The 19,890-nt window shown below is 44.6% G+C and overlaps 1 protein-coding gene across 6 annotated transcripts in view; it reads left to right on the top strand.

Annotated features, from left to right (window-relative positions):
* TTLL9 (tubulin tyrosine ligase like 9) overlaps positions 1 to 19,890 on the top strand; it is a 35,514-nt gene that overhangs the window by 13,470 nt on the left and 2,154 nt on the right. For all 6 annotated transcript variants that reach the window (XM_084645832.1, XM_084645830.1, XM_084645831.1 and 3 more), the window contains 6 exons: positions 13,965 to 14,033; positions 14,818 to 14,908; positions 15,553 to 15,593; positions 15,686 to 15,773; positions 17,257 to 17,315; positions 18,530 to 18,726. In XM_084645832.1, coding sequence (XP_084501958.1) covers positions 13,965 to 14,033; positions 14,818 to 14,908; positions 15,553 to 15,593; positions 15,686 to 15,773; positions 17,257 to 17,315; positions 18,530 to 18,726 — 545 coding nt within the window. The remainder of the gene's footprint in view (positions 1 to 13,964; positions 14,034 to 14,817; positions 14,909 to 15,552; positions 15,594 to 15,685; positions 15,774 to 17,256; positions 17,316 to 18,529; positions 18,727 to 19,890) is intronic.

The following is a 19,890-nucleotide window of genomic DNA, read 5'->3' as shown; positions in this document are numbered from 1 at the left end:
TTGTGCTGATTTGCTGAAGCAACAGGGAAGTCCCCAGGGGCTCTCACTGCCAAATTCATCCCTAGCAGAACTCTTCTGAAGTCAGTCAGTTAAACCCTGTGTGTGCACAGATGTGAGTGTGCACAAAGTATAACTCCGCTTAACTGGACCTTTGTGTTAACCAAGTCTATTGTGACCCCTGAAGTAACACTGGAGAAGAAAGCCAGTTGCTTTAAAGGAGACACACTGCACCTAACATAACCCTGTTACATCCAGCCAGTTTAAAAAGCTGATTTGCATTCTGTTCACTGCATTCTGGGATGAGGGAACCCTTGCGTGTAACCTTAGCAAAGCCAGCTAGTCTGCATCTGGCTGGCATTTCTTCCTCATTGTGCTTTAGGGTTGAGGAACAAGAACCTTTTCTGAATCCAGTGGCTGGCTCCTCCTGCCTTCTGAAACCCCATTTCTCCCCTGAGACCCAAACGGAGTTGTGCTGTCTGCAGTAACTTCCACTTGGATGTGTATCCTTGGGACCAAGAAAACGTGCTTCCTTTAGAAATTGCCAGTGTAGTGAATGGAGCCTAGAAATGCCATCCTGCTGCCAGATGACTCAAACCATTTAACATCATGAACATTGTACCATAGTGCATAATTAAATGTACACCCAACTGTGAGTCTTACAACATGGGTATTGATAAAATAGGCATCACAGAAACTTGGTGGAACGATGATAATCAATGGGACATGGTAATACCAGGGTGCAAAAATATATAAGAATGACACGGTAGGTCATGCTGGTGGGGGAGTGGCATTATATGCAAAAGAAAGCATAAAGGCAAATATAGTAAAAAATTTAAATGAATCAAACAGTATAATAGAAACTCTACAGTAGAGATTCCATGCTTGACTAGTAGGAGTACAGGAGAAGAATATACTACTGACCTCCTAACTCGATGACGACGGTGACTGTAACATGCTCAGGGAGAATAGAGAGGCTACAAAAATAGAAAAACCAATAATAATGGGAGATTTCAAGTATCCCCATGTTGACTGGGAACATATCACTCAGGATGGGATGCAAAAATAAAACTGCTCAACACCATTCATTGCTGCTTCTTGGAGCCGCTAGTCTTGGAACCCACAAGGGGGGAGACAATTCTTGATTTAGTCCTAATTGGTGCACAGAATCTAGTCTAAGAGGTGCATATAGCTGAATCGCTTGGTAATAGCAACCATAATGTAATTAAATATAACATCCTTGTAGGGAGGAAAATACCAAAAAAACCCACCACAGTAGCATTTAACTTCAAAAAGAGGAACGACACAAAAACGAGGAGGCTAGTTAAACGGAAGTTAAAAGGAACTGTCACAAGAGTGAAATGCCTGTGTGCTGCATGAAAACTTTTTAATGACACCATAATAGAGGCTCAAAGTACATGTATACCTCCAAATAAAAAAGAAACAGTAAGAGGACCAAAAATGCCACTGGGGCTAAACAACAGTAAAACAGGTGGTTAGAGACAAAAAGACATCTTTTAAAAACTGGAAGTCAAATCCTTCTGCGGAAAACAAAGGAACATAAACTTGGGCAGTCAAGTATAAAAGTATAATTAGGCAGTCCAAAAAAGAATTTGAAGACCAACTAGAAAAGACACAAACTAACAGGTTTCAGAGTAGCAGCCGTGTTAGTCTGTATCCTCAAAAAGAAAAGGAGGACTTGTGGCACCTTAGAGACTAACAAATTTATTTGAGCATAAGCTTTCGTGAGCTACAGCTCACTTCATCGGATGCATGTAGTGAAAAATACACAAAGAACATGAAACAATGGGTATTGCCATACACACTGTAACAAGAGTGATCAGGTAAGGTAAGCTATTACCAGCGGGGGGGCGGGAATGGGGGGGACGGACCATTTGTAGTGAGAATCAAGGTGGGCCATTTCCAGCAGTTGGGGGGAGGGAATAAACATGGGGAAATAGTTTTACTTTGTGTAATGACCCATCCACTCGCAGTCTTTATTCAAGCCTAAGTTAATTGTATCCAGTTTGCAAATTACTTCCAATTCAGCAGTCTCTCATTGGAGTCTGTTTTTGAAGTTTTTTTCTTGAAGAATTGCCACTTTTCGGTCTGTAATCGAGTGACCAGAGAGATTGAAGTGTTCTCCGACTGGTTTTTGAATGTTATAATTCTTGACATCTGATTTGTGTCCATTTATTCTTTTACATAGAGACTGTCCAGTTTGGCCAATGTACATGTACAAACTAACAGCAAAATTTTTTTTAAGTACCTCAGAAGCAGGAAGCCTGCCAAAATATCAGTGGAGCCACCAGACAATCGATGTGCTAAAGGAGCATTCAAGGAAGCCAAGGCCTTTGCAGAGAAGCTAAATGAATCCTTTACATCAGTCTTCACTGCAGCAGATGTGAGGGAGATTCCCACACCCGAGTCATTCTTTTTAGGTGACAGATCTGAGGAACTGTCCTAGGTGGATGTGTCAATAGAGGAGGTTTTGGAACAAACTGATAAATTAAACAGTAATAAGTCACCAGGCCCAGATGGTATTCACCTAAGAGTTCTGAGGGAACTACTAATTGTGTTACTTAACCTATTGCTTAAATCATCCTCTATACCAGATGACTGGTGGATAGGTAACGTAATGCCAATTTTTAAAATAGGCTCCAGCAGCAATCCTGACAATTACAGGCCAGTAAGCCTTAAGTACCAGGCAACCTGGTTAAAACTGTAGTAAAGAACAGAATTATCAGACACATAGATGAGCACGATATATTGGGGAAGAGTCAATATGGCTTTTGTTAAGGGAAATCTTGCTTCATCTGTCTATTAAAATTTTTTGAGGATGTCAATAAACATGGATGAGTAATCCCGTAGACAGAGTATACTTGGACTTTCAGAAAGCCTTTGGCAAGGTCCCTCACCAAAGGCTCTTAAGGAAAGTAGGTAGTCATGGGATCAGAGGGAAGGTCCTCTCATGGCTTAGAAACTGGTTAAAAGATAGGGAAAAAAGGGTAGGAATAAATGGTCAGTTTTCACAGTGGAGAGAGGTAAATGGAAGGATCCCCCAAGGTTCTGTACTGGGACCAGTGCTGTTCAATGTATTCATAAATGATCTGGAAAAAGGAGTAAACATTGAGGTAGCAAATTTTGCAGACAATACAAAATTACTCAAGATCGTTAATTCCAAAGCTGACTGTGAAGAGTTACAAAGGGATCTCACTAAACTAGACGACGAGAACTGAGGAGGACGGACGAGGTACCTGAGGACTGGAAAGGGGCAAATATAGTACATAGCTTTAAAACAGGGAATAAGGACAACCAAGGGAATTATAGATGAATCATCTTAACTTCAGCAACTGGAAAGATAATGGAGCAAACAGTCAAACAATTTGTAAGCATCTAGAAGAAAATAAGGTGATAAGTAACATTCAGCATGGATTTGTCAAGAACAAATTGTGTCAAACTAACTTAATATGCTTCTTTGACAGGGTAACAAGCTTATGAATAGGAGGAAAGAAGTAGATGTGATATATTTTGACTTTAATAAGGCTTTTGATACTGTCTCACATGACTGTCTCATAAACAAACTAGAGAAATATAGCCTAGATGAACCTAAAGGTGGGTGCACAACTGGTTGGAAAACCATACTCAGAGAATAGGTTTTAGGGTATGTCTACACTACGAAATTAGGTCGAATTTATAGAAGTCGGTTTTTTTGAAATCGGTTTTATATATTCGAGTGTGTGTGTCCCCACAGAAAATGCTTTAAGTGCATTAACTCGGCGGAGCGCTTCCACAGTACCGAGGCAAGCGTCGACTTCCGGAGCGTTGCACTGTGGGTAGCTATCCCACAGTTCCCGCAGTCTCCGCTGCCCATTGGAATTCTGGGTTGATATCCCAATGCCTGATGGGGCTAAAACATTGTCGCGGGTGGTTCTGGGTACATATCGTCAGGCCCCCGTTCCCACCCTCCCTCCCCCCTTGAAAGCAAGGGCAGACAATCATTTCGCGCCTTTTTTCCTGAGTTACCTGTGCAGACGCCATACCACGGCAAGCATGGAGCCCGCTCAGGTAACCGTCACCCTATGTCTCCTGGATGCTGGCAGACGCGGTACAGCATTGCTACACAGTAGCAGCAACCCCTTGCCTTGTGGCAGCAGACGGTACAGTACGACTGGTAGCCGTCATCGTCATGTCTGAGGTGCTCCTGGTCGCCTCTGTGAGGTCGATCAGGAGCGCCTGGGCAGACATGGGCGCAGGGACTAAATTTGGAGTGACTTGACCAGGTCATTCTCTTTAGTCCTGCAGTCCTATTGAACCGTCTTATGGTGAGCGGGCAGGCGATACGGACTGCTAGCAGTCGTACTGTACCATCTTCTGCCAGGCAGGCAAGAGATGAGGATTGCTAGCAGTCGTATTGTACCATCTTATGCCAGGCAGGCAAGAGATGAAGATGGCTAGCAGTCGTACTGTACCATCTTCTGCCAAGCAGCCATGAGATGTGGATGGCATGCAGTCCTTCTGCACCGTCTGCTGCCAGCCAAAGATGTAAAGGATAGATGGAGTGGGTCAGAACAAGAAATAGACCAGATTTGTTTTGTACTCATTTGCCTCCTCCCCTGTCTAGATCACACTGCAGTCACTCACAGAGAAGGCGCAGTGAGGTTAATCTAGCCATGTATCAATCAGAGGCCAGGCTAACCTCCTTGTTCCAATAACAACGATAACTTTGGTGCACCATTTCTTATTGGAACCCTCCGTGCAGTCCTGCCTGAAATACTCCTTGATGTACAGGCACACCCTTTGTTGATTTTAGCTCCCTGAAGCCAACCCTGTAAGCCGTGTCGTCAGTTGCCCCTCCCTCCGTCAGAGCAACGGCAGACAATCGTTCCGCGCCTTTTTTCTGTGCGGACGCCATACCAAGGCAAGCATGGAGGCCGCTGAGCTCATTTTGGCAATTAGGAGCACATCAACCACCACACGCATTATCCAGCAGTATATGCAGCACCAGAACATGGCAACGCGATACCGGGCGAGGAGGCGACGTCAGCGCGGTCCCATGAGTGATCAGGACATGGACACAGATTTCTCTGAAAGCATGGGCCCTGCCAAGGCATGCATCATGGTGCTAATGGGGCAGGTTCATGCTGTGGAACGCCGATTCTGGGCTCGGGAAACAAGCACAGACTGGTGGGACCGCATAGTGTTGAAGGTCTGGGACGATTCCCAGTGGCTGCGAAACTTTCGCATGCGTAAGGGCACTTTCATGGAACTTTGTGACTTGCTTTCCCCTGCCCTGAAGCACATGAATACCAGGATGAGAGCAGCCCTCACAGTTGAGAAGCGAGTGGCGATAGCCCTGTGGAAGCTTGCAACGCCAGACAGCTACCGGTCAGTTGGGAATCAATTTGGAGTGGGCAAATCTACTGTGGGGGCTGCTGTTATGCAAGTAGCTCACGCAATCAAAGATCTGCTGATATCAAGGGTAGTGACCCTGGGAAATGTGCAGGTCATAGTGGATGGCTTTGCTGCAATGGGATTCCCTAACTGTGGTGGGGCTATAGACGGAACCCATATCCCTATCTTGGCACCGGAGCACCAAGCCGGCGAGTACATAAACCGCAAGGGGTACTTTTCGATAGTGCTGCAAGCTCTGGTGGATCACAAGGGACGTTTCACCAACATCAACGTGGGATGGCCGGGAAAGGTGCATGACGCTCGCATCTTCAGGAACTCTGGTCTGTTTCAAAAGCTGCAGGAAGGGACTTTATTCCCAGACCAGAAAATAACTGTTGGGGATGTTGAAATGCCTATATGTATCCTTGGGGACCCAGCCTACCCCTTAATGCCATGGCTCATGAAGCCGTACACAGGCAGCCTGGACAGTAGTCAGGAGCTGTTCAACTACAGGCTGAGCAAGTGCAGAATGGTGGTAGAATGTGCATTTGGACGTTTAAAGGCGCGCTGGCGCAGTTTACTGACTCGCTTAGACCTCAGCGAAACCAATATTCCCACTGTTATTACTGCTTGCTGTGTGCTCCACAATATCTGTGAGAGTAAGGGGGAGACGTTTATGGCGGGGTGGGAGGCTGAGGCAAATCGCCTAGCTGCTGGTTACGCGCAGCCAGACACCAGGGCGGTTAGAAGAGCACAGGAGGGCGCGGTACGCATCAGAGAAGCTTTGAAAACCAGTTTCATGACTGGCCAGGCTACGCTGTGAAAGTTCTGTTTGTTTCTCCTTGATGAAACCCCCCGCCCCTTGGTTCACTCTATTTCCCTGTAAGCTAACCACCCTCCCCTCCTCCCTTTAATCACCGCTTGCAGAGGCAATAAAGTCATTGCTGCTTCACAGTCATGCATTCGTTATTCATTCATCACACAAATAGGGAGATGACTACCAAGGTATCCCAGGAGGGGTGGTGGAGGAGGGAAGGAAAATGCCACACAGCACTTTAAGCACAGCACTTTAAAAGTTTACAACTTTAAAATTTATTGAATGACAGCCTTCTTTTTTTTGGGCAATCCTCTGTGGTGGAGTGGCTGGTTGGCCGGAGGCCCCCCCACCGCATTCTTGGGCGTCTGGGTGTGGAGGCTATGGAACTTGGGGAGGAGGGCGGTTGGTTACAGAGGGGCAGCAGTGGCAGTCTGTGCTCCAGCTGCCTTTGCTGCAGCTCAACCATACACTGGAGCATTCTGGTTTGGTCCTGCAGCAGCCTCAGCATTGAATCCTGCCTCCTCTCATCACGCTGCCGCCACATTTGAGCTTCAGCCCTGTCTTCAGCCCGCCACTTACTCTCTTCAGCCCTCCACCTCTCCTCCCGGTCATTTTGTCCTTTCCTGCACTCTGACATTATTTGCCTCCACGCATTCGTCTGTGCTCTGTCAGTGTGGGAGGACAGCATGAGCTCGGAGAACATTTCATCGCGAGTGCGTTTTTTTTTCTTTCTAAGCTTCACTAGCCTCTGGGAAGGAGAAGATCCTGTGATCATTGAAACACATGCAGCTGGTGGAGAAAAAAAAAGGGACAGCGGTATTTAAAAAGACACATTTTATAAAACAGTCGCTACACTCTTTCAGGGTAAACCTTGCTGTTAACATTACATACATAGCACATGTGCTTTCGTTACAAGGTCGCATTTTGCCTCCTCCCACCGCGTGACTACCCCCTCAACCTTCCCCCCTCCCTGTGGCTAACAGCGGCGAACATTTCTGTTCAGCCACAGGCAAACAGCCCAGCAGGAACGGGCACCTCTGAGTGTCCCTGAAGAAAAGCACCCTATTTCAACCAGGTGACCATGAATTATATCTCACTCTCCTGAGGATAACACAGAGAGATAAAGAACGGATTTTGTTTGAATGCCAGCAAACATACACTGCAATGCTTTGTTCTACAGTGATTCCCGAGTACGTGTTACTGGCCTGGAGTGGTAAAGTGTCCTACCATGAAGGACGAAATAAGGCTGCCCTCCCCAGAAACCTTTTGCAAAGGCTTTAGGACTACATCTAGGAGAACCGCAAATGCCAGGGCAAAGTAATCCGTTCACATGCTTGCTTTTAAACCATGTATAGCATTTTAAAAGGTACACTCACCAGAGGTCCCTTCTCCGCCTGCTGGGTCCAGGAGGCAGCCTTGGGTGGGTTCGGGGGGTACTGGCTCCAGGTCTAGGGTGAGAAACAGTTCCTGGCTGTCGGGAAAACCGGTTTCTCTGCTTGCTTGCTGTGAGCTATCTACAACCTCCTCCTCCTCCTCATCTTCTTCGTCCCCAAAACCTGCTTCCGTATTGCCTCCATCTCCATTGAAGGAGTCAAACAACACGGCTGGGGTAGTGGTGGCTGAACCCCCTAAAATGGCATGCAGCTCATCATAGAATGTTTGGGGCTCTGACCCAGAGCGGCTGTTCGCCTCTCTGGTTTTCTGGTAGGCTTGCCTCAGCTCCTTCAGTTTCACGCGGCACTGCTTGGGGTCCCTGTTATGGCCTCTGTCCTTCATGCCCTGGGAGATTTTGACAAAGGTTTTGGCATTTCGAAAACTGGAACGGAGTTCTGATAGCACGGATTCCTCTCCCCAAACAGCGATCAGATCCCGTACCTCCCGTTCGGTCCATGCTGGAGCTCTTTTGCGATTCTGGGACTCCATCATGGTCACCTGTGCTGATGAGCTCTGCATGGTCACCTGCAGCTTGCCACGCTGGCCAAACAGGAAATGAGATTCAAAAGTTCGTGGTTCTTTTCCTGTCTACCTGGCCAGTGCATCTGAGTTGAGAGTGCTGTCCAGAGCGGTCAGAATGGAGCACTCTGGGATAGCTCCCGGAGGCCAATACCATCGAATTGTGTCCACAGTACCCCAAATTCGAGCCGGGAACGTCGATTTAAGCGCTAATCCACTTGTCAGGGGTGGAGTAAGGAAATCGATTTTAAGAGCCCTTTAAGTCGAAATAAAGGGCTTCACTGTGTGGACGGGTGCAGGTTTAAATCGATTTAACGTTGCTAAATTCGACCTAAAGTCCTAGTGTAGACCAGGGCTTAGAGTGGTAGCCATGTTAGTCTGTATCAGCAAAAATAATGAGGAGTCCTTGTGGCACCTGAGAGACTAACAAATTTATTTGGGCACAAGCTTTCGTGGGTTAGAACCCACTTCATCAAATGCATGGAGTGAAAATACAGGAGCAGGTATAAATACATGAAAGGATGGGGGTTGCTTTACCAAGTGTGAGGTCAGTCTAATGAGATAAATCAATTAACAACAGGATACCAAGGGAGGAAAAATAACTTTTGAAGTGGTAAGAGAGTAGCCCATTACACACAGTTGACAAGAAGGTATGAGTAACAGTAGGGAGAAATTAGTATGGGGGAAATTAAGTTTAGGTTTTGTAATGACCCAACCGCTCCCAGTCTCTATTCAGGCCTAATCTGATGGTATCCAGTTTGCAAATTAATTTCAGTTCTGCAGCTTCACATTGGAGTCTGTTTTTGAAGTTTTTTTGTTGAAGAATTGCCACTTTTAGGTCTGTTATTGAGTGACGGGCGAGATTGAAGTGTTCTCCTACTGGTTTTTGAATATTATGATTCCTGATGTCAGATTTGTGTCCATTTATTCTTTTGCTTAGAGACTGTCCGGTTTGGCCAATGTACATGGCAGAGGGGCATTGCTGGCACATATCACATTGGTAGATGTGCAGGTGAATGAGCCCTTGATGGTGTGGCTGATGTGGTTAGGTCCTATGATGGTGTCCCTTGAATAGATATGTGGACAGAGTTGGCACCAGGGTTTGTAGCAGGGTTTGGTTCCTGGGTTGGTGTTATTGTTGTGTGGTGTGTAGTTGCTGGTGAGTATTTGCTTCAGGTTGGAGGGCTGTCTGTAAGCAAGGACTGGCCTGTCTCCCAAGGTCTGTGAGAGTGAGGGATCGTCCTTCAGGATAGGTTGTAGATCCTTGATGATGCGCTGGAGAGGTTTTAGTTGGGGGCTGTAGGTAACAGCTAGTGGTGTTCTGTTACTTTCTTTGTTGGGCCTGTTTTGTAGTAGGTGACTTCTTGGTACCCTTCTGGCTATGTCAGTCTGTTTCTTCACTTCACCAGGTGGGTATTGCAGTTTTCAGAACGCTTGATAGAGATCTTGTAGGTGTTTGTCTCTGTCTGAGGGTTTGGAGCAAATGCGGTTGTATCTTAGAGTTTGGCTGTAGTCAGTGGATCGTGTGATGTGGTCTGGATGAAAGCTGGAGGCATGTAGGTAAGTATAGTGGTCAGTAGGTTTCCAGTATAGGATGGTATTTATGTGACCATCGCTTATTAGCACTGTAGTGTCTAGGAAGTGGACCTCTTGTGTAGACTGGTCCAGCCTGAGGTTGATGGTAGGGTGGAAATCGTTGACATTTTGGTGGAATTCCTCAAGGGCCTCCTTCCCATGGGTCCAGATGATGATGTCATCAATGTAGCGCAAGTAGAGTAGGGGCGTAAGGGGACGAGAGCTGAGGAAGCGTTGTTCTAAGTCAGCCATAAAAATGTTGGCATACTGAGGGACCATGCGGGTACCCATAGCAGTCCCGTTGACTTGAAGATATAAATTGTCCCCAAATGTGAAATAGTTGTGGGTGAGGACAAAGTCACAAAGTTCAGCCACCAGGTTTGCCTTGATGGTATTGGGGATGCTATTCTCAGAGAATAGTTATCAATAGTTCTCAGTCAAGCTTGAAGGGCATATCGAGTGGGGTCCTGCAGGGATCTGTCCTGAGTCTGGTTCTGTTCAATGTCCTCGTAAGTGTACTCTCTATGCCATTATCCAAATCATTCATGAAGTTTGCATATGATACCAAGCTGGGAGGGGTTACAAGTGCTTTGGAGGATAGGATTAGAATTCAAAATGATTTTGACAAACTGGAGAAATTATCTGAATTAAATAGGATGAAATTCAATAAGGACAAATAAAGTACTATGTTTATGAAGGAATAATCAGTTGCACAAATTCTGGGAAATGACTGCCTAGGAAGGAGTACTGCAGAAAAGAATGCACTAGTTATAGTGGATCACAAACTAAATGAGTTGTGAATGTCATTCTGGGATGTATTAACAGATGTGTTGTAAGCAAGACATAAGTAGTAATTCTTCCTCTCTACTCAGCACTGATAAGGCCTCAACTAGAGTATTTTGTCCAGTTCTGGGCACCACACTTTGGGAAAGATGTAGACAAATTAGAGAAAGTCCAGAGGAGAGCAACAAAAACGATTAAAGGTAGAAAACATGACCGATGAGGAAAGGTTGAAAAAATTGGCTTTGTTTAGTCTGGAGAGAGAAGACTGAGGGAGCACATGAGAACAGCTTTCAAATACATAAAAGGTTGTTACAAGGAGGAGGGTGATAAACTGTTCTCCTTAACCACTGAGGACAGGACAAGAAATAATGGGCTTGAATTACAGCAAGAGAGATTTAGGTTCGCATTAGATGTTAGGAAAAACTTCCTAACTGTAAGGATAGTTAAGCACTGGAACAAATGACCTAGAGAGGTTGTGGAATCTCAATCACTGGAGCTTTTAAGAGCAGGTCAGACAAACACCTGTCAGGGATGGTCTAGATAATACTTAGTCCTGCATCAGTGCAGAGGACTAAATTAGATGACTTATCGAGGTCCCTTCCAATCCTACATTTCTATGATTCTATGATTGAGCAACAAATTGGCAGATGAAATTCAATGTTGATAAATGCAAAGTACTGCACATTGGAAAACATAATCCCAACTATACATACAAAATGATGGCATCTAAATTAGCTGTTACCACTCACAACAGAGATGTTGGCGTCACTGTGGAAAGTTCTCTGGAAACATCTGCTCAATGTGCAGTGGCCATCAAAAGAGCTAATAGAATGTTAGGAACCATTAGGAAAGGGATAGATAAGAAGACAGAAAATGTCATAATGCCACAATATAAATCTATGGTACACCTACACCTTGAATACTGTGTGTAGATCTGGTCACCCCATCTCAAAAAAGGTGTATTAGAATTGGAAAAAATACAGAGAGGGACAACAAAAAATATTAGGGGTATGGAACAGCTTCCATGTGAACAGAGATTAAAAAGACTGGGACTGGTCATCTTAGAAAAGAGACAGCTAAGGGGGGGATATGAGAGAGGTCTATAAAATCATGAATGGTGTGGAGAGAGTGAATAAGGACGTGTTAGTTACCCCTTTACGTAACACAAGAACCAGGGGTTACCCAGTGAAATTAATAGGCAGCAGGTTTAAAACAAACATAAAGTAGGACTTCTTCACATAACATACATTCAACCTGTGCAACTTGTTGCCAGGGGATGTTGTGAAGGCCAAAAGAATAACTGGGCTAAAAAGAATTAAGTACGTTCATGGAGGTTAAGGAAGCTGGGACTTGATGACAAGGGATGGGGTCACTAGATAAATTGCCCTGTTCTGATCATTCTCTGAAACATCTGGTACTGGCCACTGTTGGAAGACGGGACACTGGGCTAGGTCTGATGCAGTATGGCCAGTCTTAGGTTCTTAACAGGAGAGTCACTTTGCTCTGCACAGCAGGTCTGGTAGGAGGGGACAAGATAGTTTGTCTCACTCTGCAGATCTGGCCTATCAATAAGAGAGGGCTTATGATTAGTGAATGGGAGGCAATTATGCAAACTAACAGTTTAATTACAGCCATAAGGATAACAGCTAGTGATTATCCAAGTCTACAAATGTTAATTTGGGTTAATCAGCAACAAGAAACCTTATATTAAGCTTGTATTTTGTGCCCACAAACTCAATTATCATTGGAAATAACCTGAATACAATAAATGAGACTATATTAAAAGATTGTGGTCACAAAAATTATACCAACAACTGGAATGAAGTAGTTTGTGGCTGACCTCAAAACACACAAGTAAAGATACACTTCGTGTTACTCCTCATGTCACTCTGTGCTCTTGAAAGGACCTAGACCTTGCAGTCTCAGACAGACCCTGCGTGTGTTGCAGTTGTGTTTAGAGGGGGTGTGTGCAATTCTGGTCCCAGGCCACTTTACTTCTTTTCCCACAAATGTGCAGCAGGGAAAATGGGAACTTAAACGTGGAGAGATGATATACACTGTCTTGGCTCAGTGGCAGTTTGAAGCTAGAAACACTGGTTTTATCACATTGGAGAACTGAGATTCCAGGATTTCCAATGGTGTAAAGCAGCTTGTTTCTATCCTTGGCCTATCTTCTTAAGGTCTTGAAGGATTGGATCTTAAAATCATGTCACCCTGGATTTATAGAAAATAGCTTCATTTTTAGAGGTTTTTAAAATTTAACTTTACTGTCACTCCAAGGCCTGTAGCTAGTAACTAAGGCAACCTGGCTTTACACACAGACAGATGTGAAAAATAGTCCCAATAAAAACTTTTTAAACTACTTACAAAATCTAAGGTAACTGTTGTCTAAAATGTGGGATAATCAAAACCCATGATGGCATGTGGTGATGTAAAGGTTTTATTGCCTCTCCTTTGGAATGGCTTGTATAACTCATGGCATTCCCACTCATGAATACTGTCACCATCCCATTAAAACCCTTATATCACCACACACCATAAAATATTTGCTTTTTATAGCTTTACATAAAATAGCATCTTCAGCCTTTTTAAACTCAATATGGAAAAGCACTGACTTATTCTTCTGAACTGAAATTGTGTGGGTTTTTGGCTGACTTTTTATATAATTAATATTAATATTATAGCTCCTTTCATCCAAGGAGCTCAAAGTGCTTTACAAAACTTTAAGCCTCACAATATGCCTGCATAAATATATGGACCAGTTCACCCCACCACTCAAATAGCAGCATTTAAGGTCATGATTCTAAGATCCTTGATCTCTCAGGATTAGGTCCAAGCAGCACAACACAACAGTTCAGGTCAGAAAGTGAAATAGGATACAATTACCTATGTGAAACTGCAGGAAGAACTTAGTTACCTGAGTAGGAATTTGGCCAAGACTGGGGTTGACACTCTTATTCTTACAGATGTTAAATGGCCAGAACCCTGGTTTTGTCTTTTACCCAAAAGACAGCCCTTCAAATAGATCCATGACTAGGGCTCTTAGGTGTTAAGGTAACACAAATTAATAATAATAAATGCTGTACCAGTGCCACAGTATGGTGTTACTGACCAATGCCTCCCGCTGAGTCTCCTGTTTTTAGCTTTTTGTACAGCACCCACCATGCCAAATGGGTGCTTAATAAATAAATGATGAATCAGGGTGTGCAACAGATGCTTCCATAATCACCTTTTAGAGAATAGCAGCTGTTCCGAAAGGGAATGCTAACTGCTGTGTGTGAGAGTTGCCAACAACTATAAAAAGGGCAGCAACCTGGATCTTCTGTTAGCTGCCATGGTGCTATAGAAATAAGATTTCTTTCAGTAACCACTTGTTCCCAGCTGGAGGCGAGGAGAAAACTTAAGAATAAAGCAACTAACACTTCCCTTCTCCTTTATGCTGCAGGTTGCCAGGTCACAAGGGAGAGGCATTTTTCTGTTCCGAAAACTCAAGGATGTCATTGACTGGAGGAAGGTGAAACGTGTACTTTCTCTTCTCACACCACCAAATTTTTTTTTGGAAGGTCCACCTAGAGCAGAGGCCACCAAAGTGTGGGGTGTGCCCCTGGAGGACCATCCAGAGGAGCGTGGTGGGGCCCGGGCCAGTCCCCACGGGGGCAGGGAGGGAGTGCAACCAGTCCCTCCCCACCCCCAGCTGTGCTACAGTCCAGCCCCCAGCCGCATCCCCGGCTCCTGGCCCCATGTGTGTGTGGCCCCAGCCTTGGCCACGGCTCTGTTCCTGGCCCAGGGCCAAGGCCGGGAGCAGAGCACCTGGTCGTGGGTCCGGTTGCTGGCCCCCACCGCAGCCCGGCTGTGGCTCCACTCCTGCCCCAGACCCACCCACAGCTGCGGCCCCAGCCTCAGCCCCCTTACCCTTGTCTGCATACCCCAGCCATGGTCCCGCTCCCGGCCCCAGCTCAGAGGGACACAGACAGGGGTAAGGGGGGCATGACCCTCAAAAGTTTGGGGACCGCTGACCTAGAGCTTTGGTCTTCCAACTGTAATTTTATCTAAATACCTTTACTCTAGTCACTTACTGTCCCCATCTACAGCTTTCACATGTAACACTTATCACCATCCACCAGGATTACAACAGATTTTCTCACTGTGCAACAAAACAAAAGGTGGGATGTTTGTCGTTGATCTGAAATCTAAAACTGGGACGGATTGACTGGAGAATCCTGTGAGTGCTTGTGATTTGATTTTTCTCCTCATTCAGTCTTGTCCATGGAGAAGAAATAACTTGTTTTATTTTGCAGGATGGGGTCCGTACAGATGATCAGAAAGATGAAACTCAAGTAGAGAATTATGTAGCTCAGTGCTATATTGAAAACCCATATTTAATAGGAGGTAAGATGCTTGTTTCAGTCTGTATCTGCCTGACATGTGGAGAGAGACACTTCCCCTATGATGTTCCTGTCACAGAGGGAGGGAGATCCCCAGATCACCTGTCTGATGAAGGTTAAGACTTTATATGGTCAGTTCTTGCCTGAAATTAGCTACTTATGGATTTAAATGTGAATCTTACAATGCTGCACAGTCAGTGCTGCTGGTGTGGTAATTTAGTGGTCCTGCCCCAAAAGATTTTGAGAATACAGAGGTGATCCGATGAACAAAAATTAGACCTAATACAAGTCACACATATTAAAGATAAGCCAAGCCCCATATGGTAGCAGGTTCCTCTCTAAGAGCTTCTCTTCATACAACCAGGACCAAAAGGTTTTAGCGCAAATCTTGTTGTTTTGGTACAAGTCTGTATGTCGCCACTTATTTGGATTAAGAGCATCCTACTGATTTAAATTGTCTTAATCCGAAATTCGTGTCCACACACAGATTTGTACCAAAATAACAAAAGGTGTGACTTAAGACCCATCTAGTTATTTTGGTGCATGGCTGTGTGTAGATAAGTTCTAATCTGGGTTTTTGTAACATTAGGTATGACTAGCACTAACTTCACTATGTTATATTGCTATATATTTCTCTTTGATTCACAGGTCGAAAGTTTGACTTGAGAGTTTATGTTCTAGTGATGTCTGTAAGTGCAGAAGTCCATTTTATTTTTATTGCAGTGACTGGATTGGATTTTCTTGCTATTCACCCTCAGTTTCTCGCTCCCCTTTCTCTCAGTACATTCCACTGAAGGCCTGGTTATACCGGGACGGCTTTGCTCGCTTCTCCAACACACGCTTCACTCTGAGTAGCATAGATGATCATTGTATCCTGACTTGTCCTTGTGGGATACAGGGCAGTTGCTAAGGAATGGAATCTACCATTTTAGTATTTTGGGAGGTGGGGAGTGAAGAAGGGATCCAGAAGAACACGTACCCTTATATCTTGTCTCCTGACTTCTGGATACTTACAGAATACTCATCCTTTGCGATTGTTTCTCACAGGCTGTTCCACTGTCATCTTGTTTCACTCTCGCCCTCTGTCATTGGAATACTGGTGTCAGTGGATCTCCAGAAACGTCAGTCAGCTAGGACCAAACATGGGAGATCAGTCCCACTTTAGCAGTACAGGTGCACTTATTGCAGCCTGCTTTTTTCATGGATTCATGGAGTTTAAGGCCAGAAGGGTCATCTAAACTGGCCTCCTATAAATCATAGCTAGGGCTCCATGTCTGTCACAAAGGTCATGGATTCTGTGACTTTCCGCAACCTCTGTGACTTCTGCAGCAGCCAGTGTGGCTGACTCCAGGGCCGACCAAGCAGCTGGCTCCGGGGCTAGCTGCTCTGGTGGCCCTGTGGAAAGCCACTCCAGCCGCTGCTGGAACGGCTCTGAAGCCAGCTATTCGGCCCAGGGGCCAGCCGCACCAGCTGCTGCTCGGGCAGCCCCAGGCAGCTGGCCCTGAGAACTGCCTGAGCAGCAGTCCTGGGGGCGGCCAGAGCAGCCGCTGCTTGGCAGTCCCAGGTGCAGCTGGTGCTGCTGCCCCACCCCCCCAGTAGCAGCTCCCCGGGGCGCCTGCCCCCAGTAGTGACCTCCACCCCCAAGATTTAGTCAGGGGTATTTTTAATAAAAGTCATGGACAGGTCATGGGCCGTGAATTTTTATTTATTGCCCATGACCTGTCCATGACTTTTATTAAAAATACCCGTGACTAAATCGTAGCCTTAATCACAGCCCATTAAATGTCCAGTTACCCCAGTACTAAGCCCAATAACTTGTGTTTAAGCATAATTTGTATTTGGCTAAAATTAAGCGTATTCTTCCAGAAAGGCATCCAGTCTTAACTTGAAGACATCAAGAGAGAGAATCCACCACTTTCCTTAGTAAAATATTTAGTAACTTGCTCATTCTTGCTCAGTATGATCAAAAGGTAGGTTGCTTTAATGAGGCAATCCAGAGTGGGTCTACATCCAAGGTTCTTGGGCACTGGTGCTCTGCATGACGGTTAGGTTGCGTTCCCAGGAGAAGAGCTTCCATGTAAGTCCATCACAAGACACAATGAGGGCTAAAACTTGCTCTGGGCTTTGTTACTAGTTGTTCCAGATTTCCATTTTTATCTGTATTTATTTTCTCTTAATTTTTCACTAAGATGTCTCCCTGCAGTGGTGGGTATAAGCTCCACAATTAGGGAAGGGAGGAGAGATTCATTGGCATAAGGAGCACAGGAGGCTGGTTTAGGACCCAAATTCAATTTCTAATTATTTAGAGTGTCATTTTCTGTCTCCATGATCCTTACCTCCTCCTCATGCCAGATGTGCATCTCACCAATGTAGCAGTGCAGAAGACTGCACCTGACTACGATCCAGAGAAGGTAAGTGAAAACTTACTGGCTACTTCAGCTGACCCAGCCTGTGTCCAAGCACGCACACACTATGCTGGGTAGTTCAGGGAACGCAAGCAAGTAGCTGTTCTGACTTCGTTGTTCCAGCTACTGTGCAGTATATATGGCAGTTTGGTAGTCCCTGAGGAAGTGCTGTATGGATGCTCTGCCTTGGCTGTCCTCTGATACCCCATGAATGTGTTCATTGATGGATGGTTCAGGAGATCCAGGGAGTGAGAGCTCTGCTCTAACTGTTCCATTACAACTGTGCACTACTTTGTGGTGTTGAGCATTCTGACTCCACAAGTAATTCATTTTTGGATAATGCTTGTCAGAGACCCAGACTTGTAGTTGTTAAGGAAAAGTTAGCACATGTGACTCCATTTTGGTTTGGGGCCCACCATTGTCTAAAAGCAAGCACATCATGCACCAGGAGGAGTGTTCCTTAGATACTGCATTCCTGTGAAAATCCTCCTCCTTGTCTCCAGCCTGCTTTGACTCCCGGTATCTGTTCTTTGTCAGTCCCTAAACTCCCTATCTCCTGTGCGTGACCTACCAGGCGTAATTCGTAGCATTTGTGTGCGTGTCCTACCAGGTGTAATTCGTAACATAGTGCTTAGCATTCATTGCTATTACCACAGCTATAAGATGAGCTTAGCATCTTCAGAGGTCATCTGTAATTGCTACCCCCCTTTTCTGAGGGACCTGCAGTTGGAACAAAGAAAAAATCTTAAACAAATGAGATCAGCTTTAAATATTCTTTGTGAATCTGAGATAGTTAAAAGTTCACAGAAACAAAGGTTTGCATTGAACTTTCCATTTTATTTGCTTTTCCTCTAAATCTCTAGCCTAATATTTCTTGGTCCTTTGGAAAGGGAAGTCCTAGATGTGTGTCTTGTGAAACTCTGATGGAAAGAGAAGGTGGGATGGTGATCACTATTAGGATACCACTCCCAGTTTTGAGATTAAGTATTGGTTTTACTCCACTTTCCAAGCAGAGACTGCTGTTTCTCTCTAGACTAAGGTTAAATTATTCCTTTCCGAGATGCACTGAGGGGAGGAACATCTGATTCTGGGTGTTTGGCTTCTTATTCAGAATTGTCCTTTGACTGTAGAGAATATTCAGTGATTATTTCAGGTAGGCAAGGAAATGCATGGTCACATATGTAGGAACAGCTTGTTATAGTTGTATTTGTATGTGTTAGGGCTGCAAGTGGATGATTCAGCGATTTCGACAGTACATGACTGCCAAGCATGGGGCAGAAGTGGTGGAGACTCTCTTTGCAGAAATGGACAACATTTTCATCAAGAGCCTACAGAGTGTTCAGAAAGTGATCATCAGCGACAAACATTGTTTTGAACTGTATGGATACGACATCCTGATAGACCAGGATCTCAAGCCGTAAGGATGTTAGTGAGCATACAGGTGGAATACAGTGAATGGAAGGCTGTCTAAACAGCTATTAGACTGAAAAGGCTAAATATTAAGTACACTTGCCATAACCTCAAAAGTAATTTATGTGAAGTGTTGGCTAAGAGGCAGCCTTCTTTACAGAGTTTTAGACTGTGGTGGGGTACTTCTCCTGTTGAAGACTATGGGAAACAAACTCCGCAGGAATCTAAGAGATTGTAACAAGAAATCATACATTCAAATTTGGTTCACCGTAGATTTTTATAAAAACAAACTTTCACACAATGTGACTACTAGAAACAATTCAATTGTTTTTTAAATACACATCAAATAAAATGTGCCTTTAAACATAAAAACCTTCTTCTGCAGGGTTTGCAACCAAAATATTGCAACATTGGAAACCTGAAAATAGAACAGACTTTCACTGCAAAAGTAAACAAAGAGCAGCAAAAGCAATAAAATTAGATTTTTAAGATTTTCAGTTTTAATCATATAAAGAGCTATTAGTAACATTGATATGGAAATTTGTATAACATATGATTTAAGTTGACAGTGCCACTTTAAGCATCCTCTCATTTCTTCCTCTTCCTCCCTCTAACAATGTGTGGTAGCCGGTTTTCCAGTTACAACCCTCAATGGCTTGTCAGCATCAGTCTGATGTCTCTGCAGTGCCACTGGGGACAGCTTTATTTGAAGTGAGCTAATAAGCGCTGCTCAACTGTGGTCTTGGGTAACAACCCAAATTTGTACAAGCTAGTCTGCTGTAGTCATAGCTTCAAACCAAACTGCTGCTTCTGCAGTGACAATCTGCACAGAAAGAGCTTGTGTAACTTCTGATCAAGAAACAAATCAAGTTGAGGTGAACTGGACTGAATCACCGTGATGTAACTATAATACTATAGTTTGCTGCTGTCATCTGAGCAATGTATTGGGTACTTCCGGATCCACGTAGTCATATTGAGCAGTTTGTTAGGAAACTACTTCCAAGATACATTCACATCCCTGCACTGAGGAAAGGGTTAAAACTTACCCTGTGATGTAATGGGGTGTGGGGGAAGGTGTTTCATCTAGCCTTTAGTTCTACTTGTATACTTTTTAGGGTGCTGGAGGGGCTCTCTCTTTATTACAGTTGAGCTCAGAATATTTTGTGTACAG

Source organism: Lepidochelys olivacea (genome assembly GCF_965140295.1).
Source record: "Lepidochelys olivacea isolate rLepOli2 genome assembly, chromosome: 13".
NCBI lineage: Eukaryota > Metazoa > Chordata > Testudines > Cheloniidae > Lepidochelys > Lepidochelys olivacea.
Note: the sequence above shows the minus strand (reverse complement) of the source record. Positions and strands in the feature narration are given on the sequence as shown.